This window comes from Protopterus annectens, chromosome 13.part0 (genome assembly GCF_019279795.1).
Source record: "Protopterus annectens isolate FY-2018-M chromosome 13.part0, PAN1.0, whole genome shotgun sequence".
Classification (NCBI taxonomy): Eukaryota; Metazoa; Chordata; order Ceratodontiformes; family Protopteridae; genus Protopterus; species Protopterus annectens.
Window position 1 is genome coordinate 793,421,205 of NC_056747.1, and position 26,296 is coordinate 793,447,500.

The 26,296-nt window shown below is 45.1% G+C and overlaps 1 protein-coding gene across 1 annotated transcript in view; it reads right to left on the reverse strand.

The window, feature by feature from the left end:
- Positions 1 to 26,296, reverse strand: part of NCOR1 (nuclear receptor corepressor 1) — a 4,682,182-nt gene that overhangs the window by 4,227,546 nt on the left and 428,340 nt on the right. Inside the window, exon 3 of the mRNA XM_044054890.1 lies at positions 4,697 to 4,827. Coding sequence (XP_043910825.1) covers positions 4,697 to 4,827 — 131 coding nt within the window. The remainder of the gene's footprint in view (positions 1 to 4,696; positions 4,828 to 26,296) is intronic.

Consider the following 26,296-nt stretch of genomic DNA (forward strand, 5'->3'; position numbering starts at 1 on the left):
GTCATTAATGGTAGAGGTGGGAATGCATAGATTGTTAGAGAGTTCCAGCTGAATGAGAGAGCATCTATTCTCCAGGCTTGTGGATGGTGTGTCCTCGAGCAGAACTTTTTCAGATGATGATTGAGGGGGGAGGCAAAGAGATCCATGTCCGGCCTCCCCCATGCACGAGTTATTTGAGCAAAAATGTCTGGATGCAACATCCATTCGTGCGGGTCCAGGATGTTTCTGCTTAGACTGTCCGCCAGAACATTGTCCCTGCCCGGAACAAACTGGGATAGCAGCTGTATGTTCAGTTTCAGGGACTTTTCCCAAAGAGTCATTGTTAGTCTGCAAAGGGGGTAAGAATGAGTACCTCCCTGCTTGTTTATGGACCACATAACAGTGGTGTTGTCTGTCTTTATTAGCAGATGGCCTTGTTGAAGATATTTTCCGAAGGCCTCGATTGCATGAATTACTGCCAACATCTCTTTTTGATTGATGTGAAGATGTACTTCCTGGGGGGTCCATTGCCCTTGAATGCATCTGCCCTCCATGTGCGCCCCCCCCATCCATGGTCTGAGGCGTCCGTTGTAATGGTTTGGCTTGTTTGAGGTTTGTTGAAAGGCATACCTTTGTTTGACTGGCTTGCTTGGGCCCACCACAAAAATTCCCTTTTTAAACATGGGATGAGTGGGATAATTGCTTCTAAGTTGTGGCTGTGTTGAGACCATAGACTTTTTAGGTACTATTGCAGTTCTCATGTGTAGTCTTGCCAGTGGAATCAGTAGAATGCAAGATGCCATGAAACCCAGGGCCTGCAGGATTTTCCTTGCAGTCATCTGGGTGAGCTTTGCTAGGCTTTTGAAGTAATGTGGCAATTGTTCTTGCTTCTCTTCTGTGAGGTAAGCCATTTGTGATTCTGCGTCTAGTTTGGCTCCTAGAAAAATTATTTGTTGGGATGGTAGTAGTCTTGATTTTTGTACGTTGACTGTGTAACCCAAAGCCTGTAGTAAGTAAATAACCTAATTCAAGTTTTTTGTTAAGGCTTGCTTGCTGTCCGCTTGTATAAGGCAGTCGTCCAGGTAAGGGTATATATGTATCCCCTGGAGTCTGCAGTGTGCAATTACTGATGCCAGGCATTTCGTGAATACTCTGGGCGCAGTAGATAAGCCAAAAGGCAATGCTGAGAATTGATAATGCTCTGACCCTGCAAGAAATCTGAGGTATCTTCTGCAACTGTGTCTGATTGGGACATGCAGGTATGCTTCTTTGAGGTCCAGAGTAACCAGCCAAGACCCCTTGCCCAGCATGGGAAGGAGTTGCTGTAGTGTCAGCATTTTGAATTTTGGTACAATGAGAAAAGTGTTTAGAGCGGACAAGTCCAGTATAGGTCTCCATTGCTTTTCTTTTCTTGGAACAAGGAACAGTCTTGAGTAAAATCCCTGGCCTTGTTCCAGAGGAGGAACCTTTTCTATTGCTTTGATTTTTATTAGCTTTGAAACTTGTTTGAATGCCTCTGCCCTTTGATTTTGTGGCAGGTTTGGCATGCCTTGTCTTGTTGGTAGAGTATGGAAGTGGAACCTGTAGCCTTGGTCTATTATGTCCAGAATCCATTTTTCCTTTGTTAAAATGTGACAATTTTTTGAAAATAAGGATAATTTTCCGCCTAAAGGTGCTTCTCTTTGAGCCTTGGTCGGCGGTGTCAAAGTCAAGTCATTGTGATTGTCCCTGTGGAGCAGGGGATGTCCCTGCGCCACCTCTGACTAGTCGGTTGCCATTGGCGTCCTCTGTTGGAGCCTCTGTATTGCCCTCTTCCTCGGGTACGCCTGTTTTTTCCCCTTTGAAACTTGTCAGTGCCTGGAAAGGACCAATTCTTAGAAGGCCAATTCCTGCTGAACCTTGGTGGCTGAACCTGGAGGAAATCCTTGACTGTTTGCACTGATTTATCATTTTCCTCAATTGATTTCAACACATCCTGAGCATTAGCACCAAATAGCTTGTGTTTTTCCAGAGGTGCATCTAGAAGCTTTACTTTAACATGATCTAGCAATGCCTGTTCTTTCAACCATGCATGTCTACGAATGACTGCCCCTGTCATAGCTGCCCTACATGAAGCTTCCAATGCATCATAACCACACTGAAGAAAATGATTGCTAACCTGCTGAGTGTTATGGACCAAATCCTGCAAGGCCTTTCTATCTAAAGGCTCAGGAGAGGTTAACTTTTTCTGCAAATCATCCATCAAGAAATCCTGATACTGAAACATATGAAAAAGGCAATTAAGGGCTCTCATGGCAAGTGTGATTGAGGTATAAACTTTTTTGCCCCACCTCTCCAGGGACCTAGCTTCCCTGTCTGAGGGCAAAGGATTTTTGGCCGTGGATGAGGCCACCCCTTTAGGCCCCTGGGAAATTGTTTCTAGATCAACAGAATGGGCCTTAAATAAATGTGAGTTTCAGGAACCCTGTAGTATCTGTCCGGCTTGACAGGTGCAGGGGGGAGAGAATCAGGAGAAGCACTCGAATCTGAGTACACATCATCCAGTACATCTAACACTGGAGGGATAGCTAAAGGCCTGTGTTGGGAAAGCTTAAGGAAGGTACGAAGCCGCTTCCTGGAGTCGGAGAATTCCTGACCTTGCCACTGAAAATGCTCTCTCATGGAGTGGAGAATTTCCCCAAAAGAAATATCCTCAGGAGGAGAGGCAGAAGGAATAGATTCCTTCGCATCAGAATCCTCGTAGACCTGGAAGGACTTTTCCTGGGTATCTGAGTGATCAGAGTCACCAGAGGCTTCATCTGAAGAAAGGGTGTCTGTATGCTCAACCCTGGGCCTTTTGTCAGAAGGTGGCTGAGAACCTCTGTCAGGATGGGCCTGGGAGCCTCTGATTAAGGAAATTAAATCTGCAGCTAAAGTCATAATTTGTTTATCAGTAGAGGGCTGAGGCAAAGCTTTAGGAGGGTGAGACTTAGCCTGGCTGGCAGCCTTAGCACGTGTGCAGGCCTTGATAGACATAAGGGGCCTAGCTGCCCCACGTGCTGGAGTCACCTTGTCCACGGGTATGGTCTCAGGCAAATCCTGGGCTTCAGTTTCTGGGGGAAAATCAACAACCGGCACCGGCGCAGGCTCCGGGGCAGGAGTGATCAGTAAAGCGGTGTCGTCGGTCTGGAGCGGCGGAACAACCGCCTCAGAAGAGACCGATGCACTCACAGTAGTTTTTGGCGTGGTGATGGTGGAAGTCGCAGGCCAAGAATGTCGGTCCCGGTCTTTCCGTTTTTTGGAAATATGTGGTGTCGGTTGTTCCGACGGCATGTTATAAGAGTATTTATCGCCAAAAAAGTCTTCAGCAAACTCTGCCCGGCGCCTGAGTGTGCGCTTATTGAAGCAAGCACAGGCGGCACAGGCCGAGACGTTGTGGTCTGGGCCAAGGCAGGGGAGGCAGTAAGAATGGAAGTCCTTATGAGGTATTTGTTTACCACAAGACAAACAATTATTAATTTTTTCAGTTTTTTCTGACATCGGCTGAGGCAAGAAAAGGTTCCCCAATGGGGTACTTAGCTTTTTGATGACTTCGGATACATAAAACACAGGAGTTGACCGACCGGCACTTGCGAACTGCTTCTGCTTCGGGCACCGTGGCAAGAAAGACTGAGGAAGATGGTGCCGGCTGATGCTTTTATACCCCGGCCGCTCTGACGTCGGGGAGAAGGCGACATCAGCCGACGCCGGACCCAGACTTTGGAATCCGGCCGACCGAGGGCTGCCTGAGGCAGGACAAACCATATGTAAGGACTGCAGTTGCATTCTTGAAGGACATCATCCCTGAACTAGATAAAACACATATTGGATAATAAATGAAAGCATTAAATCATTTGATAAAAATTTCTACACAAGGACCAACAATACATAAATATAAATAGTAATAAAGGAACTGAATTTTGTCTGTTAAACAGAGATGCATGTTAAACCATTACAAGCACAGAATGTGTAGCTTAATGCAACTATATTTGTCTCCCCTTCCCACTCCACAGCTAAACATCAGCCACTGCCAGCCCTCTCTGCTCCTCAGTCACACAGACTACTGAACCCACTTCCACATCCGGGGCCAGTGAGGAAATAAAGGATACAGCTGCAGGAAATAAGACTGCCAGGGAGTGTGCCTTAACTCTTGTCCTCTTGTGGCAGCTTTGCAAGCTCTCCAAATGCTGCCATCTAGAGGTATATGCATTCCTTCACTCATGCACAACATTCCGACCAACTGGCTCATATTTACACTGCATAGGGCTGGCCAGGCTAATATTCTTAATGCAGAAAGCCTAGGCTGCCTCCCTCACTCCAGAAAGGGTAAGCAGATATCAGACACTAACTCGCATCCTCCCTCTGTGGGGCTCTCCAGCACCCATGCTATTAATGAAACACCGATCTAGGGAGCAGTAAGAACTTGTAGGTTTTTCTGCTCAGAAATGTACAGACCACAATGCATCTGTAAGACTTTACTGACTTTATATACACAACTTTACAAACTATGGAACTACCACTTCAAAAGGAATACTGAAAAACAGTATAAAAAAAAAAAAACATAATACTGAAGTGCAGATATCTTAAAGCTTCCCCTACACAAGGCTACAGCTCAACAAAATGCCAAGTCAGAACAGTTTTAATGCCTTGTTACAACCAAACAGAAAAAGTACATATAAGCAGATTGTGAGCTTTCTACCTGTCTGTGCCAGTTGGATGAAATTCTGAAAGCAGTGAAGGCCTTCGACGAAGAGGCTGCTGTTGGAGAAGTTGTGATGACTGAGTAATGTCTTGAAGGTGAGCAGTCCGATAATCTGCAACAGCAAATTCCTGTAAAGGATCAACATAAATCAGACTTATTAGCAATATCTGCAAAATGGTGTGTGTGTGTGTGGGGGGGGGGATAAAAGGCCAAAAAACTTTCCGCTAGCCAACTAGCTACAGTACAATATTGTCACATAATTGTTACTTCTCTATGCCATTCAATTTGTGTGCGTGTGTGGGGCTGTGTATACATCTGTGGACGGAGAACAAGAAACTAAGGTCAATAACTACAAATCAACAAAAGTTGTAGAAAAGTACTACCAAAGTTCACCAGGTAATTATAGTAGCAAATCTGGATGAGTTGTAAACTATCCTATCATCAATGCAAACTGCATCTGTTTTAAACATCAACTTGCATATTTAGCAAAAGGGACAGACCAAAATAAATGCGGTTTGAAAATCTGACATTTTACTTTTTTAATCATCTCCAGTTTAAACTCACCAATGCCATACACACCAGAACTGAGTCAATAAATATAAATACTTAAGCGTTAAAAGATTGAGCCAGCCCAATGTTGCCAAGGCAAGAATCTCAGTATCAGCAGTTCAGGCATGTTCAGCTTTTTGGATGCCAAAGGAAAAGACCAAGCAAGCAAAGTTTAGCTTAGCTTCCCAGAGGTTAAGCTATACTTCTGCTTGCCTGCTTACCACCACCACCCCCCATGGATTCCAGAGAAACAGCATGCAGTGTTCAAAGCAACCAAGATACACAGTCTTAATGTTGCAGTGCTGTAAGCACTAACATACTGCAGGAGGCCCGACTACTTGGCATGCCAGACCCAGAATGTTACAGCATCAGAAAATCCCTGTCAATCACCCTGATGATGCCATACTTGGGTGTTCCTATTACTACTACTACTCTACCCACATACCAAAACTGTGGAGAAAAACATTTGCTTACTGACCATAGGGGGCAGTCGAAAAAAACAGCTAGATATGGGGAGAGAAATGGGCAACAAGATGCAACAGTCTACAAAAGCACAGAGGTAAAAGTCTGAGAAATTTGATGAATCCACAACTCGAGAAACACAGTGATGTGGTTACTCTATTACTCCTGCTACCTTACTATTCACACAAACACTTGTAGAATGACAATTACAAAAATATCTGCATGTCTATTAAAAAAAAAAAAAAAAAAAAAAATGAAACAGATTGTATGTCATACACTGTATTACTCATGAATATCACAACTGAGTGCCTGAATCTAGCTAGAAAATATCTGGACTACTTACCAAAACTTCAACTTGCACCACATACTGTTTCCCTTTTGTATACAGTGTTGCAGAAAGAAGCCACCACAGAGGAGAGAAAAGTGATTATGAAACATAAGCAACTCTTGCAATCCAAAGAAGCCTAGAGAAGCACAACAAGCTGTCAGTTACTGTGCATTTCTTTTACAACTGCATCTTCTTACAGAATTGCGCAACAATGGAACAATCCTAAAGACGGATAATAATCCGGTATGGACACATGAAAGATTTTATTTAAGTCTGTCAACCAAATAAGGCCTACAAGATAAAGCAGGGTTATGTGCAAATTTACCATAGCAGTAAATGTCCAAGTATGATCCAAGCCCATGGGTATAAGGTTATATTAGTGGATGTACGAGTGAGATCCCCAGACTATTTTGCCATTAAGCCAAATGCAGGTCTCACATCCAGTCTGTTTGTTCATGTGGTCACTGGCGTTACCTCTGCCTTCCCAAAATCAGAAAACTGCACTGTTGGCGAACCTTCCTTTTTTTCTTTGTACTTGGATGACACTTAACAAATTTAAACACCAAAGACACTAAAGTGTGATTGTGGTAGTCAGATCCCTTAGAAGGGCCTCCACTGCCAGTAACTTTTGCATTAGGGTTGAACACATCTATAATAACTGTCCAAGTTGTCAGTTTGTTCCAAAAACCCTGTGTGTGTCCATTTTCATTAAATCCAAGAGACCCAGCACCTGAAGCACCTTATTGAATCCAAAAATGGCAGCACACCTTGTGACAGGCACCCCACTCACTCCACATGTATGTCTGACAAGACTGACCATACTGATACAGTTGAGAAGGGGAACCGAGGCTCATATCTGAAGGGCCAGAGGGCCCAACTCAAAATCTTTGTTAGGGAAGAGGTGTCTGGAACATTGATTGAGGTACACTAGGGGTCAGAATTCACATCTCTTTGTAAAAGAAGATATCAAAGAATGTCTCTCCTCCTCAGACGTTTCAAGAAAATAAATGGATGGACTTTTCACAGGGCCTATACAAGGCCATTCTGTCCCTCAAGCTATCTTCCTTCCTTTCTACTCGCACCTCCCTCCCCCACAAGAAGGGAACGCATTACTTTTCTTCTTCTGAGGAGGAAGAATCTGATTCAGAAGAAGATTTGCTTGCTTATTAATCTCAAATTCATTAACCAGACCAAATGTCTTCAGATGATAAAGACCCATTATCCTGTAACTCCCCTGTTGATGAAATCTCCATTGGGGAAGCCATCACAAAATGATACAGCATTTGAAATGGGAATCTAGACAAGTTTCTGTTAAACACAAGCGGCATTACAATTTATTACATAGCCACCCAGCACCTGTCCCTTCAGTTCTGGAGGCCTTTCATGATGCATTTACATCACTTCTACCTTGCCTGACACAGCCTCTGGCCAATAAGAGGCCTGAGAAGTGCTGGAGGGTCTCAAAAATAAAAAGTACCATAACTTGTAATCTGTGCTGTCCAGTGTCATTATTCATCATGGACTAGTGTAGGATCAGACATCGGATCAGAGCCAGCAACTAGGAAGACAGCTCCTGAGCTCAAGCTCCTCCCCTTCCCAAGATCCTTTCCTACCCACAACCCTCAGAGTTTGCTGGATGGTAGAAGGAGGCAAGGAAGACCGCCTAAGATGATGAAAGAACAACAAGGGATACATCCCCTCCATAACTCCCCAATCACCAGAAGGATGGGAAGGAGGCTGAGAACGTGATGAATAATGACACTGGATAGCACAAATTCCAAGTTATGGTAAGTACATAACTATCTGATACTATGTTTCATTAATAAAACATTAATTTGGTGTCCCAGGCTGGGTCATACACGAGCTCCAAAAGGAATTAACCCCACATCTTAATACCATGTTCAGTCTCAGCCTCTCCACAGGATATGTGGCCAGAGAATGGCTCACGGCAACGGTGGTCCCGCTACACAAGGGTGGGGCCACAACTGACCCTGGGAACTACCGACCAATAAGCCTGACCAGTCTGATCTGTAAGGCTATGGAGCGAATCATTATGGAGCTCAAATGGAGAGATTGGGAACCTCCAGTCGCTGGACCCCACACAGTTCAGCTTCAAGGGCAGATCATGCCTCCCGAACCTGGTGGATTTCTTTGAGACAGTTACTCATGCTATAGATAAGGAAAAGGAGGTACACACGGCTTACCTTGACCTTGCTAAAGCATTTGACACCATTCCCCATTTGGGTATTATTGATAAGCTCACCAGCCTGGGCATAAACCCTTACGTCACAAGATGGATCGCAAACTGGCTCTCAGACAGATCCCATAAAGTAAGAGTAGCGGGACCTATGTCCGAATCCAGACCAGTAACAAGTGGTGTGTCTCAAGGCTCTGTCCTGGGGCCCCTCCTGTTTGGCATATACTTCACAGAAGTACAGGCAAGCACAGAAGGGCTGTGGCTGACTACGTTTGCGGATGACTGCAAACTGGGGGCTATAATAGAGTCTCCGGCCGACATGGAGATCCTCCAGAAGGGCCTAAATGAGACTGATGCATGGTGTCAAAGCCATGGTCTCAAGCTAAATGCAAAAAAATGCGTAGTAATCCCCTTTGGAAAAAACAGAGTACCCGCAAACTACAACATAGGAGGTAATCCCCTGAAATCTGAAGAAGAAATAAGGGATCTAGGGACCCAAGTAGATAGCCAGCTTTCCTTTGATAACTATGTTGCCAAATTGGTTAGAAAATTCTTCTATGTGACCCATCTGATTATGAAAGGGTTTGCATCAAGATCTAAGGATGTAATGGTGCCCCTCTACTCTTCCCTCATCAGACCCATTATTGAGTACAATGCACCAATTGGAATGTACCTGGCTAGACATCTCCAGCAGCTGGAGAGACCACAGAGGTACCGAACCAAGAGAATTACTGGCCTCAAACAGTTGCCCTATGCAGCACAACTGAAAAAGCTAAGACTGTTCTCTGTTGCATACTGCTTTCTCAGAGGCGATCTCTGTAACGTACAGAGCCATGTCCAACCCAGAATTGTTGAACATGCTCCATCTTAGCAAAACCAAATCTATTCGAGCTACACGCTCTAGAGATATAAACCTCAACACAACAATGAATAGAACATGCTGGAGGGATAGATTCCCTTCGCAGAGACTTCCTTTACTATGGAACAGGGTCCCGATCTACATAAGACAGAGCTCCTCACTATCACTCTTCAAGAGGAACCTTGATGAGTGGATGGGTAACAAAGTTCACACCGGGGATCACACCAACAGCACTACTAGATAGGGGCCAAGGGTACTAGCTGCTAGTACAAGGGTCTAGGGAACTACTAAAGGGGCGGTGAATACCGCACAACGTGGCTGGGCTAATATATGCCTTTGGGCAGATAGCTCGGTACCAACCTATTATTGATCACGGGTGGGTCATAGTCCCCAGCTACCATAAGCCTGGGAGGTCTCATGCAAGGATATGCCACAGCACAAAAGAACCAAAGGAAGCCCTGCTCCTAGACAGTAAGCCCAACTTATAATGTGCAACAAATGTATGAGGATTAAATCAAGTATCAGCAGCACAAATCTCATCTAAAGAAAATTTAGCCAAGAAGGCAGAAGATGTGGCTACCTACCTAGTAGAGTGAGCTTTGACTAGTCCAGAAAGCTCCACGTGTCTGCTTTCGTAAATATAAGACATACAGCTGTGATCCAATGGGAAATAGATTATTTGGAAGCCACTTTAACTCTCCTAGCTTGAGAAAAAGGCAACAAAGAGCTGATCAGACTTTCAAAAATTTTCAGTTCTCATGAGTTAAAAACGTAACTGCTTATGTACATCCAGACAATGCAACTGATATTCCCCTTTATTGGAAAAAAGGGGAAAGAAAACAGGAAGTTGAATCAATTGGTTAAGATTCGCCTCTGAGGTTACCTTGGGGATGAAGGAAGGACTGGTCCTGAGAGACACCCTATCCTTATGGAATACCATGAAGGGGGGCTTAATGCACAGAGCCTGCAATTCGGACACCCTCCTGGCTGAAGTAACCACCACTAAAAAGGCTATCTTCTAGGACAGGAATTTGAGATCACAGGTCGCAGCAAGCTCAATAGGTTTCTGCGTCAAAGACTGCAACACTAGGGTAAGATCCCATGGAGGGGAGGGATCCTTTGCAGGAGGTCTGAGTAGAAAGATCCCTTTGAGGAAGGCCTTGCACAGCCTAGAAGAAAAGGTAGGACTTTCAGTTCAAATGGATGTTGGGGATAGCCGCCAAATGGAGTTTAATCGTAGAGAAACTAGCCCTTTAATGAAACAGGCCAGGAAAAACAATACGTCAGTGACAGAAGCTGAAAGGGATCCAGATTGTATTGTTTTGCCCAAACAGAAAATCTCTTCTTTTTGCTGGAATACACATTCTTGTTAGATGGGTTTTGAGAAGCCAAAATATTGCTCTTAACCAGGAAAGGAAGCCTGGACTAGGAAAGGATCATAGGAACTGTAAGTACCAAGCAGTCAGACGAAGAAACTGAAGGTTGGGAAGAGGAAGCCCCTAAGGATGGGAAATGAGATCTGGAATGGGATCCAATATCCAAGGCAGGTATTTCTGACTATACCAAAGGAGGGAAAACCACACCTGACAAAGCCAGAAGGGGGCAATGAGGATGAGAAGTCAATTCAGCTGACAAGCTTTCTTTAAGGCTTTGGAAATGAGGGGAGATGGGGATAGACATATAGAAGTCCCAACGACCAATCGTGTATCAGTGTGTCCCTGAGTGACTCCCTCATTGGGGGGAATCAAAGCAAAGTAGTTGCTGCATTTGTGGCTGTCTGGAGAGGCAAAAAGACAGCAGCAAGGAAGATCCCAGTGCTTGAATATCCGACGTGCCACTAACAGGTTCAGGGGACCACTTGTGAGAACTCAGGACAGATCTGCAGAGTTTGTTGGCTAACATGTTGGAACTGCCAGGAATGTGCTTTGCAAGAAGTAAGCACCTGGAATACAGTGCCCATTAACACACACTCATGGCCTCTGTACAGGGGATAAGATGGTGTTTCCCCCCAGCTTGTTGATGTACCAGACCACAGCCATGCTGTCTGACTGGACTGCAATGGCCCCGACAGGGAGACCATCCTGGAAGGCTTGCAAGATTACTACTAGTCTCCAGGACATTTCTGTATAATTTGGTCTCCAAGGGGGACCACATGCCTAGAACAGTCCCTCCCTGGTAATGTCCCACCCCAACAGGGAGGCATCCATGGTCACAGTGGCTTGGGGAAGACGGAAGAGTCTGCCTAGAAAATCCTGAGCTTGGAGACACCAACCAAGGTGACCCTGCAGACTTCAGAAATCTTGACGATCATGGACATATTGTGAGCTAACCACTGCACTGCTAGGGTCCATTGTCAAACTCTCATGCGATACCTGGCAAGAGGGACTAACTGGATTGCCACCATCATTGAACCTAGCTCTTGCAAGCTTAAGTGGACTATGGGATGTTCCAGATCCAGCAAAAGACAGACCTGGTTCCTAATCATCTTGACTCTGCGTAGGGGAAGTGCTAAAGTCTCTGACACAGTGCCCAGGAGGACCCCAATAAATTCCAGGCTCTGACACGGGGCAAGATGGGATTTGGGCAGGTTGACTGTGATGCCTAGATTCTGAGAGAGACTGCGAATAATCCATGGCCAATGTGAGCAGAGGCCTTGTGGCGGCCATGAGGAGCCAATCATCCAGGTACAGGCAGACCTGGAAACCTTGCAGCCAGAGATGAGCTGCCACCAATGCTACACATTTGGTAAACACCCTATGGTGAATCCAAAGAGCAGGGCCCTGAACGGATAGTGACTGGCCCTCAGCCAAAAGCGCACGTATCTCCTGGTGTGTCTGTCGATCTTGATGCGATGGTACACATCCTTGAGATCCACCGAGCACATCCAACTGTCCTTGCACAGAAGAGGCAGAATAGACTGAACAGTGACCATTCAGAACTTTGACATCTTGACGGACAAATTTAAAACACTGAGATCCAAAATCCCAGTTTTTTTTTGGGCACCCAAAAAGAAGCGAGAGTAAGTTCTGGATCACTGTTGTCCTGTTGAGACCTCCTGGATGGCTCTTTTTAGAAGGAGGTCTCAAACCTCTAGAAGGGCCAACCCCTTAGGCGGGGCAGAATGTCCAGGAAAGATTTTTGAGCTGGAGGGGGCTGAAAAAAGGGCATGAAGTAACCTCTGGACATGATGCTCAATGCCCACCAATCTGAGGTAAAACGTTTCCAGGCTAGTGGGTGGAGGGAGAGACTACCCCCGACTGCCTCAATGGTAGGACAGCCAGGCAGCACTTCAGAAGTGCTGAGGGGGCTTCTCTGAGAATGGTTCCTGGGAGCCCTGCTTCTCTGGACCTCCATTGCCTCTGGGGCAGCATCTGCTGTAAACCCCCTTCCCCAGCTGGAGTAAGAGGATACCTGTGGAGCATCCTGGAAGGAAGACAGACCTGCAGAACCACAGTTTCTTATTATCTCTCTGATTTTTTGGAAAAAGATTGTCGGGGAATAGAAAACTTTATCCCATCTGAGGACAGAGTCTTTCCCTCCTGCTTGCTACAGGCTAAAGTTTCTTTGACCGAATGACCAAACAGAGTTGGCCCGTTGAAAGGAGAGTTAGTGAATAACATCTTGAAAGGTTCCGCAAACCCAAAAAGGTGAAGCAAGGCATGATGCCTGATGGCAATGCCAGTGCATGCCGCTTGAGGGGTGGCTTCCACAGCATTGGAGATCAACCACATCGAGGTATTAGCTACAGAAGTCAGAGTAGACAACTTCGGAGAAACCAATTTATGACTCTCCGGAAGTAGCAACTCAAAGGGAGGCAGAAAGCTCTAATACAAGTCCCTTTGCAGCCAGGTAAAATGTGCCATGTATGGTTAGTGGCTCTCAGTCCGAAAATAGCGGAGGCAAACACTTAAGTCCTGAAACAGTACATTGCCTGAGAATGTTGTTCAGAGGATAGACTGTGGACCTCCTTTTAGCAAATTCCTTTTTTGTAGTTGCAGCCACCACAATAGCATCAACGGGAACGCCCTCAATACAAAAAGCCTTGTCCTTGGGGGGGGGGGCTTGGGAAGTTCTCTCTCTTAGGAACTGGTTCCACTGTGTCTGGCTCCTTCCACATACTGTTAGATACGAGTTGGACAAGCTCATCGGCAGGGGGAGACACCCAGATAGAAGATGGCCCCATCCTGAAGGCCTCCTCTGAAGATGGGGTGGGTGAAGACAGTACAGCTGTGCATACTTGCCATAAATGTAGTTGTTAGAGTGTATTCACTGTTGCAGTCATCACATTTGGGTTATCTGCTTGCAGTAGCCCTCAGTTGGCCTGATTAACTAAGTCTTGGACCCTGCTTCAGTTGGCATCTCATCTTCCATGACGTCAGGTAGTCAGGGGCATAAAGCACGCAGCCGACGCCATCACATCAGTTTTTCTTGCCCCAGATGTCAGGTGCCCCCATAATGGGAAGCAATTATACATACAAGGTTACACCTCCAACAAAAAATCAAATACACGAAAAAGATTTAAACACAGTAAGCAATAATAGAGATATAGCCAACAGATGTCAGGGGGCTGGAGGGAGGATAACTAGGACTGCAACAGTTAATGCACTCCAACATCTACATTTATGGTAAGTGTACACAACTGCACTATGTTCTAAGTGTTTCACTGTTGCAGCCATCACATTTGGGTAGATTCCCAAAGCTAAGGATGGGAGGAGGAAATTAGATAGCATTAGGACCAGCTATAAGGCCCTGCAAGACTGCAGTGGAAAAAACAGCTCTGGATTTAATGAAAATTGGCAAATGCCCTGGTTGAATGTGGTCTAACCCCCTGTGAGGTAGGTTTTTCCATGGTGCTTACAGCAGAAATGAATGCAATGGCTTATCCATTTAGAAATGGTTTGCTCCGAAATGGCCTTCCCCTCTGCCCCTGCAGCAAATGCAACCAGCAGTTCATATTTCCTGAGAGGTTTAGTCCTGTCCAAACAAACTCTAAGTTGTCTTTGCACATCTAAATAGTGCAGCATTCGCACCCCTTTGTTCTCTGGATTAGAAAAGAAGGTTAGCAAAAGAATGGACTGATTAAGGGCCACACTGGATACCACCTTGGGCATGAAGGAGGGATTGGTCCTGAGGGACACCCTGTCCGCATGAAAAATAATGAATGGCTCCACTGCCATGAGGGCCTGTAATTCAGACACCCTTCATGCTGAAGTGATGGCAAAAAGGAAGGCCGTTTTCCAAGAAAGGAATTTCAACTTTGCATTTGCAGCTGGCTCAAAAGGAGGCAGAGTAAGTTTTTCCAATACAAAGTTAAGGTCCCAGGCTGGAGTAGAGGCTCTCCTGGGTGTTTGTAAGTTTTTGGCCCCTCTGAGGAACTGCTTCAGCAGTGAATGAGAGAAAAGGGGTGGTTCTGTGTTGTAATGAGCTGAAATGTCTGAGGCATGAATTTTGACGGAGGAAAAGGAAAGGCCCTTGTGCAGCATCTCAGTTAAGTATTGAAGAATCTGAGGTAAATTGGGCGCTGCGGTGCCCATCCCCTGAGCTTGGTTCCAGGAACAGAATCCTTTCCATTTTTCAGTATAGGATTTTCTAGTACTAGGCCTCCTTGCCTCCAGAATGACATCAAACACCTGCTTGCTGAGGAATGGTAACTGAGACATTAGATAATTAGCCAGGCTGCCAGGTTCAGGGCTTAAAGCTGTGGGTGCAGAATCTGGCCCTCCTGTTGGGACAGCAGGGCAGGGGTCCGAGGCAGGTGCCAGCATTGACACTGCACAAAAGGGGGTACCCAGTGTTAGCGTGGCCAGTCTGGTGCAATCAGTATTGCCCTTGGTTTGTCCTGTTTGACCTTTAGTAGCATCTTGGAGAGGAGAGGCAGAGGGGGAATGCATAAACTGATAGGCTTTTCCAGGTGAAGGACAGAGCACCCACTTTCCAAGTTTGTTTGTGGGGAGTCCTTGTGCAGAATTTTTCTAATTAGTAGTTCTGGGGGAGGCAAACAGGACTATAGCTGGGCTCCCCCAATTGTTTCTCAACATCTTGAATATCTCTGGTTCCAGTTTCCACTCATGCGGGTCCATGAGATTTCTGCTTAGGTCGTCTGCCTCTGTGTTTAGCTTTCCAGGCAGGAATTGAGCCTGTAGGTGCACTTGGTAGCTCAAGGCTGTGTTCCACAGAGCCATGGCTAGTCTGCAGACAGGGTATGAGTGGGTTCCCCCTGCTTGTTTATGTACCACATAATACTGGTTTTGTCCATCTTAACCATTCATTGCCCTGGAAGGATGTGCTCCTTGAAGGATGTCAACAGCATTCTGTAAAGCTAACATTTCTTTCTGATTGATGTGCAGGTGCATTTGACTTGGGTTCCAGTTGCCCTGAATGCACTTCCCTGCCAAGTGAGCCCCCTCATGCATAGTCCGATGCATCTGCAAGGGTTTGGGCGGCAAGGGGTAGAGTGAATGGCAGTCCCTCGTTTTGGTGACAGGTGTCTGCCCACCAAAGGAACTCTATCTGTAGACATGGAATGATAGGAATCATTGTTTCTAGATCCAGAGGATGTTGACAGCATAGGCTTTTTGGATACCACTGTAGTTTCCTCATATGCAGTCTTGCATATGGAATTAGTAGAATGCAGGAGGCCATGAACCCCAGGGCTTGCAGTACTTTCCTTGCAGATCGCTGGTTCTTTGTGGCCAGTAGTTTGAAGTAGGCTGTCAAATGAAAGCACAGCTGTGTACACTTACCATAAAAGTAGATGTTAGAGTGTATTCACTGTTGCAGTCATTACATTTGCGTTATCTGCTTGCAGTAGCCCTCAGTTGGCCTGATTAACAAAGTCTTGGGTCCTGCATCTGTTGCTGTCCCAACTTCCATGACGTCAGGGATATAAAACATGCAGCCAACGCCATTACATCAGTTTTTCTTGCCCCAGATGTCAGGTGCCCCCTAATGGGAAGCAATTAAATCTATAATACAAGGATATACCTCCAACAAAAAAGCAAATACACCAAAAAGCTTGTTGAGCATAGCGAGTGAGAGTAGAGGTATAGCCAAAAGAAGAAAGGGGCTGGAGGGAGGGTAACCAGGACTGCACCAGTGAATACACTAACATCTACATTTAAGGTAAGTGTACACAACTGTACTATGTTCATGCTTCACAGTTGCATTCATTACATTTAGGTAGATTCCCAAAGCTAAGGTTGGGGGGAGGAATTTAAATAGAATTAGGACCAGCTATAAGGCCCTGCAAGACTGCAGTGGCAAAACCAGCTCTGGATTTAGAGAAAATTGGCAAATGATAATGCTTGGTGAAAGTATGTACAGAACTCCAGGTAGCAGCTTCTAGGATGTCCTTTGTAGGGACGCCCCTGAGAAAGGCTGTAGAGGTAGATGCAGCCCTAGTTGAATGGGGTCTGATACCCTCTGGGATAGGTTTTCCATGGTGCTTACAGCAGAAATGAATGCAGTGGCCTATTTTTTTTTTTAAATGGTTTGCTTTGAAATAGTAAAAGAAAGGAGAGGCATATTAAGATTAAAAACAGGGGGCTGGAAGGAGGGTAACCAGGACTGCAACAGTGAATACACTCAAACATCTACATTTATGGTAAGTGTACACAACTGTACTATGTTCTTCATGTTTCACTGTTGCAGTCATTACATTTGGGTAGAATCCCAAAGCTATGGTTGGGAGGATGGATTCATACAGCATTAGGACTGGCTAAAAGGCCCTGCAAAACAGCATAGGCAAAGCCAGCTCTGGATTTAGAGAAAATTGGTAAATGATGGTGCTTGGTGAAAGTATGAACTGAACTCCAGGTAGCAGCATCTAGAATATCCCTGGTAGCAACACCTTTGAGAAAGGCTGTAGAAGTAGATGCAGGCCAGGTGGAATTGGATCTGAACCCTTGGGTGATGGGTTTTCCATGTTGCTTATAGCTGTAATGCATACAATGGCTTATCCATTTGGATATGGTTTGCTTTAAAACAGCCTTTCCCTCTGCCCCTGCCGCAAATGCTACCAGCAGTTCCGATTTTCTTCGAGATTTAGTCCTGTCCAAGTAAAATCTAAGTTGTCTGTGTACATCCAATGAATGCAGAATCCGCTCCCCCTTGTTCTGTGGATTGGGAAAGAAAGTTGGCAAATGAATGGACTGATTAAGAGCCACACTGGATAACATCTTGGGCATGAAGGATGGGTTGGGTCCAGAGTGACACCCTGTCCGCATGAAAGATGATAACTTAAGGGCCTGTAATTCAGAAATCCTTCTAGCTGAAGTGACTGCTAAAAGGAAGGCTGTTTTCCAAGAAATAAATTTTACGTCTGCAGTAGCAGCTGCCTCAAAATGAGGTAGAGTGAGCTTCCCCAGTACAAAGTTAAGGTTCCAGGCAGGGGATGGAGCTCTCCTGGGTGGTCTCAAGTTTTTGGCCCCTCAGAGATACTGCTTTAGCAGAGGATGAGAGAAGAGGGGTGGTTCTGTGTTGTAATGAGCTGAAATGGCTGAGGCAGGGATTTTTACAGAAGAAAAAGACAGGCCCTCGTGCAGCATCTCAGTTAAGTATTGCAAAATCTGAGGTAAATTGGGCACTGCTGTGTTCATCCCTTGAGATTGATTCCAGGCACAGAATCTTTTCCATTTGTCAGCATAAGATTTTCTAGTACTAGGTCTTCTCGCCTCCAAAATGACATCCACCACTTAAACTGGCCAACCAACAAAGCTCTGATCCCTCTTTACTAGGTTATACTAACTGCACTCCACCTCTATTTCAACTTAAACCCATACCTACTTCCTATATTCTTAATTTACTTCAGAAACTCAAACCCTCAACCCCCTCAGCTGACAAATTGCCAGCGGAATATCTCCAGCTAGGTGCTAAAGCTATTGCCTACCCTATCTCTATTCTAATCAACAGAACCATAAAAGAAAGTACTATACCCTCACTCTGGAAAATCTCCCACATCATCCCTCTCTTCAAAGGGGGCGATTCATTTGAGTACTCGAACTACCGCCCTATAGCACTGCTATCTCCTATTGCTAAAATAATGGAGAAATGCATCCACAATAAGCTTTTAAAATCACCTCCTATCTAATAACCTTCTAGCTACTTGCCAACATGGCTTTTGTCCCTACCATAGCACCACAACAGCCTTATTATCCTTCATAGACTCCATTAATATAAACTGGAATAACAATCTTCTTTCATCTGCATTCTTTGTAGACCTGTCAAAAGCCTTTGACATGGTGAATCACCAACTCCTCCTACATTGTTTAAAATCTCTCTCTCAATAATCTTGCTTTAAGCTGGTTTACTTCCTATCTTCAGAATCGGAAACAAGCTGTTTTATGGAACAATCTTTCTGAACTTCTCCCTACCACTTTAGGAGTACCTCAGGGCTCCATCTTACGTCCTCTTTTATTTTCCATCTTTATTAATGACCTGTATCTAGCCACCCCACTAACTACTTGCATTCAATGCGATGACACCACCATCATCTGCTCTGCCACAACCCAAGCTGACCTCCACTCACTTACTCAAAAAACTTTTACCACCATAGAACAATGGTTCTCCAATCACTGCCTTCTCTTAAACCTTAAGAAAACTAAACTTCTCCTCTTCTCACCCACACACCTGTCTTCCCCCTATTAGTTTCACACTTACTTCTAACAATGGCACCCTTATCTCTCCTGACCAAACAACCAAACTTCTAGGAGTTACTATTGACAACCTACTAAAATTTGATTTTCATATCAACTCTATCATAAAAGCAACTAACAAAAAATTAGGTTCTCTCTACAGAATCAAATCTTTCTTAACTCCTGAAGCAAGAACTACCATAGCCAGAACATATCTTATCTCTACTCTACTATATGCATCCCCCATATATACTAATCTTTCTAAACATAACATCAATAGGCTTACAACAGCCTATAACAACATTGCCAAATTTGCCACTGCCTCTCCATATAAAACACATCACTGCCTGAACCTCCTTAACCTAGGGTGGCTGGAGTTACCTCACCTAATTCAATACTATCAGCTTACAACTGCCCATAAAGCCCTTCACCACCCAGAAAAGATAACAATGCTCTCCACCCTGATAAAACCCTATAACAACCTAAAAACCCTACGCTCTTCCACTAAAATACTGATTCAAACCTCTCTATCAAAGAATACAGCAGGTGACTATTTTCCAGCTCGGTTGGTAAAATTTGGAATCAACTTCCTACAGACCTCTTAGCCCAAACTTCTATCACACTATTTAAAACTCAACTGAAACATTTTCTAACCAATCACTGGCTTTGCTCTTGCAATAACCCTAGCTGATCACGTACATCCTACCTTCTCCTGCATCCTTTGCACTGTCTCCCAACTCTATTTCTCCATTTTATTTTTCATCTCTACCTAAGAAATTGACTCTCTCAACTTTAAACTAAAATTTTCTAGTAACTCTATCTTTTGCTTTTAAACTACTTAATTATTTGTGTCTCACATTTTATATACCTGTACTGAAGAAATTTGTTAGTCTCTGTTTTCACCTTTTGAACTTACTGAAAAGATAGCCTAAATGCCTGTTTTAGTTGCGTCTTAAATTCCCTATGTAATTATGAATGCCTGTTTTAGTTGAATCTCAAATTACCTATGTACTTTGACCTGTACTGTAGAAATTTGATAGTCTCTGTATTCACCTTTTTGAACTTACTGAAAGGCCTGTTTTACTTGTGTCTTAATTCCCCATGTAACTTTAAATGCCTGTTTAAGCTGTGTCTTAAATTACCTATGTACTTTGAATGTATTTTTGTTATTATGCATTAGACAGTGGAGCTTTTCTCCTCGGGCCTACACTGAAAATGGACATGTATCCAGTTGACTAGCCCGGTCAACAAATGTAAAATAAATAAATAAAATCACAGGTTTGCTGAGGGATGCTAAGGGGGAATTTAAGTGATTAGCCAAGCTGCAAGATTCAATGTTTGGAGCTGAGGGTGCAGAATTTGGTTGTTCTGCTAAGACAGTAAGGAAGGTGTCTGAGGCAGGTGCCATGGAGAAACTTGTGACAGACTGCAGAGTGGGTACCAGTGTTGGCGAAGCCAGTCTGGAGCAATCAAAATCATTTATGGTTTGTCCTGTTTGACTTTTAGAAAAACTTTGGAGAGCACAGGCAGAGGGGGAAAGGCATAGAAGAAGAACAGAGCCATCCACTTCCCAGCTGAAGAACAGAGCCATCCACTTTCCAGGCTTCTTTGTGAGGAGTTCTTGTGAAAAATTTGTCCAACTGGTAGTTCTGGGATGAGGCAAAAAGATCCATGTCTGGGCTCCCCCATTTGCATGTCAACATGTTGCAAATCTGTGGTTCAAGTTTCCAATCGTGTGGGTCCATGAGATTTCTGCTTAGTTCGTCTGCCAAAATATTTAGCTTTCCTGGCAGGAATTGAGCTTGAAGTTTTACTTAATAGCTCAAGGCCGTGTTCCACAATGCCATGGTTAGTCTGCAGAGGGGGTAGGAAAGTACAGTTTTGTACCTACCATAAATGTAGATGTCCGATAGGTATGCATCTGCAGTCCTTACATATGGGTTGTCCTGCCTCAGGCAGCCCTTCGGTCAGCAGGATTCCAAAGTCTGGGTCCAGCGTCGGCTGATGTCGCCCCTTCCCCGACGTCAGAGCGCCTGGGGTATAAAAGTGTCAGCCGACGCCATCTTCCTCAGTTTTTCTTGCCCCAGATGCCAGGTGCCCTCTAAGGAAGGCTAAATTTGGTAGAAATACAAAATATTGCAAACATGCACAGTAATATAAAACAAATGCACCATAATAGATAACCCCAGCTAGCTATAAGAGGGATAAGTACCCAAGAAGTACCACAGAGGGGAAGGAGGGAGGGTAAACCTGACTGCAGATGCATACCTATTTGACATCTACATTTATGGTAGGTACAAAACTGTACTATGTCCTTCAAGGATGCATTTGCAGTCCTTACATATGAGTAGAATACCATAGCCAAGCTGGGGGTGGTAGGCTCTAAGAAAATGATGGTGTAGCTAAAATGCCCTGCAGGACTGCCGTAGCAAAGCCTGCTCTGGATCTGGAATATAAGGGTAAATTGTAATGCTTGGAAAATGTATGCACGGAGCTCCATGTAGCAGCTTCTAAAATGTCCTTGGTAGCCACCCCTCTTAAGAAGGCTGTGGAGGTGGCTGTAGCTCTGGTGGAATGAGGTCTGATGTTAGCTGGCACAGCTTTTCCATGATAAGAGTAGCAGAATCAAATGCAATTTCCTATCCATTTTGAAATAGTCTGTTTGGAAATTGCTTTTCCCTGAATGCCTGCAGCATATGCTACCAACAGCTGGTCAGTTTTTCTGAAAGTCTTAGTTCTGTCCAAGTAGTAGGGTAACAGTCTGTGAATGCCCAGGGTATGCAGAAGTTTCTCTCCCTTGTTTTGTGGGTATGGAAAGAAGGTAGGCAGGTGAATAGCTTGGTTCAATGAGACCCTGGATACCATCTTTGGCATGAATGAAGGATTGGTTCTCAAGGAGACTGTCCTGATGAAAAATAAGAAATGGTTGTACTACCATGAGTGCCTGCAATTCAGATACTCTTCTTGCTGAGGTTATGGCCAGAAGGAAGGCAGTCTTCCAAGACAGGAACTGTAACTCTGAAGATGCTGCTGGTTCAAAGGGATGTAAAGTTAACTTTTCCAACATGAAGTTAAGGTCCCATGTAGGCACTGGTGGTTGTCTTGGAGGATTGATGTTTTTAATTCCTCTTAGAAACTGCCTTAGGAGAGGATGAGAAAAGACAGGTGGATCAGTATTGTATCTTGCTGAAATTGCTGAAGCATGAATTTTTATGGAAGAGTAAGAAAGGCCATTATGGAGCATGTCTGCCAAGTATTCCAGGATATGTGCCATGCTCATCACTGTGGCATCTAGGCCCTTTGCAGTGCTCCAAGTGTGGAATCTTTTCCATTTTGCTGAATATGTCTTTCTCGTGGAAGGTCTGCGAGCTTCCATGATGATATCCCTTCACTCTCTTGGATAGCTTTTCCTGGTGAGGAGTCAAGGTATTCTCCAGGTTGTCAGCTGCAGGGTTTTCAGGCTGGAGTGCAGAGTTTTGTAATTGTGCTGTGTCAGAAGGAGTGTCCATAGTGGTAGAGGCCATGGTTTAGTGTGTGACAGGCTCCGTAACAGTGGGTACCAGTGCTGCCTTGGCCAGTCCGGGGCTATTAGAATCACTTTTGGCTGCTCTGTCTTGATTTTCAGTAAGACCTTGGTCATTAGTGGGAGTGGTGGAAATGCATACACTGTTAGAGTATTCCAACTGAAAGAGAGGGTGTCCACATTCCATGCTTGTGGGTGGTATGTCCTTGTGCAGAATTTCTTCAGCTGATGATTGCGGTGGGAGGCAAAAAGATCTATGTCCGGCCTCCCCCATGATTGTGTTATCTGAAGGAAGATGTCTGGGTGCAGCATCCATTCGTGTGGGTCCATGGTATTTCTGCTTAGGCTGTCCGCCAGTATATTGTCTTTTCCTGGCACAAACTGGGATTGCAGCTCTATATTGAGTTTTAGGGAAAGTTCCCAAAGATTCATTGCTAGTTTGCAAAGAGGGTAGGAATGGGTACCTCCTTGCTTGTTTATGTACCACATAACTGTGGTATTGTCTGTCCTTATTAGCAGGTGGCCTTGATGTAGAAGGAGCTTGAAGGCCTCGATTGCATGAATCACTGCCAGCATTTCCTTCTGGTTTATGTGCATGCACAATTCTTTGAGACCACAGACCTTGGATGCATCTGTCCTCCATATGTGCTCCCCATCCATGGTCTGAAGCGTCCGAGGTAATGGTTTGGCTGGTTACTGGTTTCCTGAAAGGCAGGCCCCTGTTTGACTGGCTTGCTTGGGCCCACCACAGGAATTCCTTTTGAAGGCATGGAATGAGTGGTATCAAAGCTTCTAGGCTGTGATTGTGCTGAGACCATAAACTCTTTAGGTACCATTGTAGTTTACTCATATGCAGCCTTGCTTGTGGAATCAGAAGAATGCACAATGCCATGTAACCCAGGGCCTGCAGGATTTTCCTTGCAGTCATCTGAGTTTGTTTTGTTAGATTTTTGAAGTAATCCGGTAGTTGTCCGTTTTTCTTCTGTGAGAAAAGCCATTTGGGTGGTTGTATCTAGTTCCGCACCCAGAAAAGTTATTCTTTGGGATGGCACAAGTCTTGACTTGTGAATGTTGACTGTGTATCCCAAGGCCTGCAGTAGGCGGATGGCATAATTCAAATGTTTTTCCAAAGTTTGTTGGCTGTCCGCTTGTATAAGGCAGTCGTCCAGATATGGGTATATTTGAATCCCCTGAAGTCTGCAGTGTGCAATTACTGATGCCAGGCATTTCGTGAACACTCTGGGCGCAGTAGATAAGCCAAAGGGCAATGCTGAGAATTGATAATGCTCTGAACCTGCAAGAAATCTGAGGTGTCTTCTGCAACTTTGTCTGATAGGGACATGCAGGTTTATGCCTCCTTGAGGTCTAGAGTTACCAGCCAAGACCCCTTGCCCAGCATGGGAAAGAGTTGCTGTAGGGTCAGCATTTTGAATTTTGGCACAATGAGATAAGTATTCAGTGCGGACAAATCGAGAACAGGCCTCCATTGTTTTTCTTTTCTTGGGACAAGGAATAGTCTGGAATAAAATCCTTGGCCTTGTTCTGCGAGAGGAACCTTTTCTATAGCTTTCATTTGCAATAGGTTGGCAATTTGTTTTAAAGCCTCTGCCCTCTGATTTGGTGGCAGGTTTGGCATTCCCTTTCTTTCTGCTAATGTATGGAAATGGAACCTGTATCCTTTGTCTATTATTTGCAGTGTCCATTTGTCCCTTGTAATACTGTGCCAATTTTTTGAGAATAAAGACAACTTTCCGCCCAAAGGTGCTTCTAAATGAGCCCTGATCGGTGGGGTCAAGGTGAAGTCATTGAGTCTGTCCTTGTGCAGCAGTTGTTGGACCTGCACTACCTCTCTGGTTAGGAGGCTGCCATTGACGTCCTCTGTAGGAGCCTCTAGCTTGCCCTCTACCTCTGGCAAGTCTGTTCTTGCCTCTTTGAAATCTCTCTTCTGGAAAGGACCAATTCTTAGAAGGCCAATTTCTGCTGAATCTTGGTGGTTGTACCTGGAGGAAATCTTTGACTGTTTGTACAGATTTTGCCTTTTCCTCAAATTTCTTTAAGACCTCTTGAGCAGTGGAGCCAAACAACTTTTGCTTTTCCAGTTGGGCATCCAGAAGCTTAGCCTTAACATGATCTGGCAGAGCTTGTTCCTTCAGCCAGGCATGTCTACGTATGACTGCACCTGTCATTGTTGACCTACATGAAGCTTCCAATGCATCATAACCACACTGCAAGAAATGGTTGCTAACCTGTTGTGAGTTATGTACCAGATCCTGAAGTGACTTACGATCTAGGGGTTCAGGCGAAGAGTTTTTTTCTGCAATTCATCTAACAAATACTCTTGGTACTGTATCATATGAAATTGACAATTTAAAGCCCTCATAGACAGAGTGGAAGAAGTGTACACTTTTTTACCCCATCTCTCTAAAGCCCTGGACTCCCTTTCAGAGGGGAGTGGATTTTTAGAATTGGCAGTTGCAACCCCTTTAGGACCCTGGGAAATAGTTTCTGGGTCAGCAGAGTGGGCCTTGTAAAGGAAATGATGTGAGTCCGGGACCCTGTAGTACCTATCGGGTTTAACAGGAGCCGGAGGAAGGGTGTCAGGGGTAGTGCTAGACTCAGAATACACATCATCAATGACACTTTAAACAGGAGGAATAGCCAAGGGTCTATGCTGAGGTAAATGAAGAAAAGTCCTTAATCTCTTCCTGGAATCGGAGAATTCCTGGCCCTGCCATTGGAAATGCTCTCTCATGGAGTGAAGGGTCTCCCCAAAGGACAGCTCTTCAGGAGGGGAAGCAGAGGGAATAGATTCCTCTGCATCAGAATCCTCGTAGGCTGTGAAGGCCTCCTCCTGGTAGTGTGATAGAGCAGAGCCATCAGAGGACTGAGGTTCAGCAGACTCAACCCTGGGCCTTTTGTCTAGTGGGGGTTGAGAGCCCCTGTCCGGATGAGGCTGAGAGCCCCTAATTAAGGAAATAAAGTCTTCAGCCAAACTTAGTGTCTGAGAACCTGTAGTGGATCCCTGAGAAATAGACCTGGGAGGCAGAGTTTTTTGTTGCTTAGCAGCTTTAGCCCTAGTGAAAGCTTTTATGGACATGGATGCAGGGGGCCTGGCTGCCCCACGTGCTAGAGTAGTTTTGTCTAGGGGAATGGTGTCAGTAGGTTCCTGAACACAGATTTCCGAGGGTAATTCTATAACCGACTCAAAGGCCTCCGGGACCGAGGCTGTCGGTTCAGCGGTTTCTACGGACGGAAGTAACAAGGACTCTGTTTCAGCCGAGACCGAGACACTCGCGGCAGGCCTAGGAGCGGTTTCAGCCGAAACCACGGTCCGTGTGTGTCGGTCCTTGTCCTTCCATTTTTTGGTTAAATGAGAAGTCGGAGTCTCCGACGGCATTTTATAAGAGAAACTAGCCCCAAAAAATTCCTCTGCAAACTCCGACCAACGCCTAAGAGTGCATCGATTAAAGGAGGCACAGGCAGTACAGGCTGAGACGTCGTGGTCTGGGCCTAGGCAGGGGAGGCAGTAGGAATGGAAATCCTTATGAGGTATTTGTTTCCCACAAGACAAGCAATTATTAACTTTAAGCGTTTGATCTGACATCGGCTAAGGCAAGAAAGAGTCCCCAATGGGGTACTAAGCTTTTTTAAGTCTTCGGTAGCTGAAGTTACAGGAGCTGGCTGACCGGCACTTGCGAACTGCTTCTGCTTCGGGCACCACGCGGCAAGAAAGACTGAGGAAGATGGCGTCGGCTGATGCTTTTATACCCCAGGCGCTCTGACGTCGGGGAAGGGGCGACATCAGCCGACGCCGGACCCAGATTTTGGAATCCGGCCGACTGAAGGACTGCCTGAGGCAGGACAACCCATATGTAAGGACTGCAGATGCATCCTTGAAGGACATTGTGTACCCCCTGCTTGTTTATGTACCACATAACTGTGGTGTTGTCCGTCTTTCCCATTAGTTGTCCTGGATGAAGGTACTCCTTGAAGGCTGTCACTGCATTCTGTACAGCTAGCATTTCTTTTTGATTGATATGAAAATGC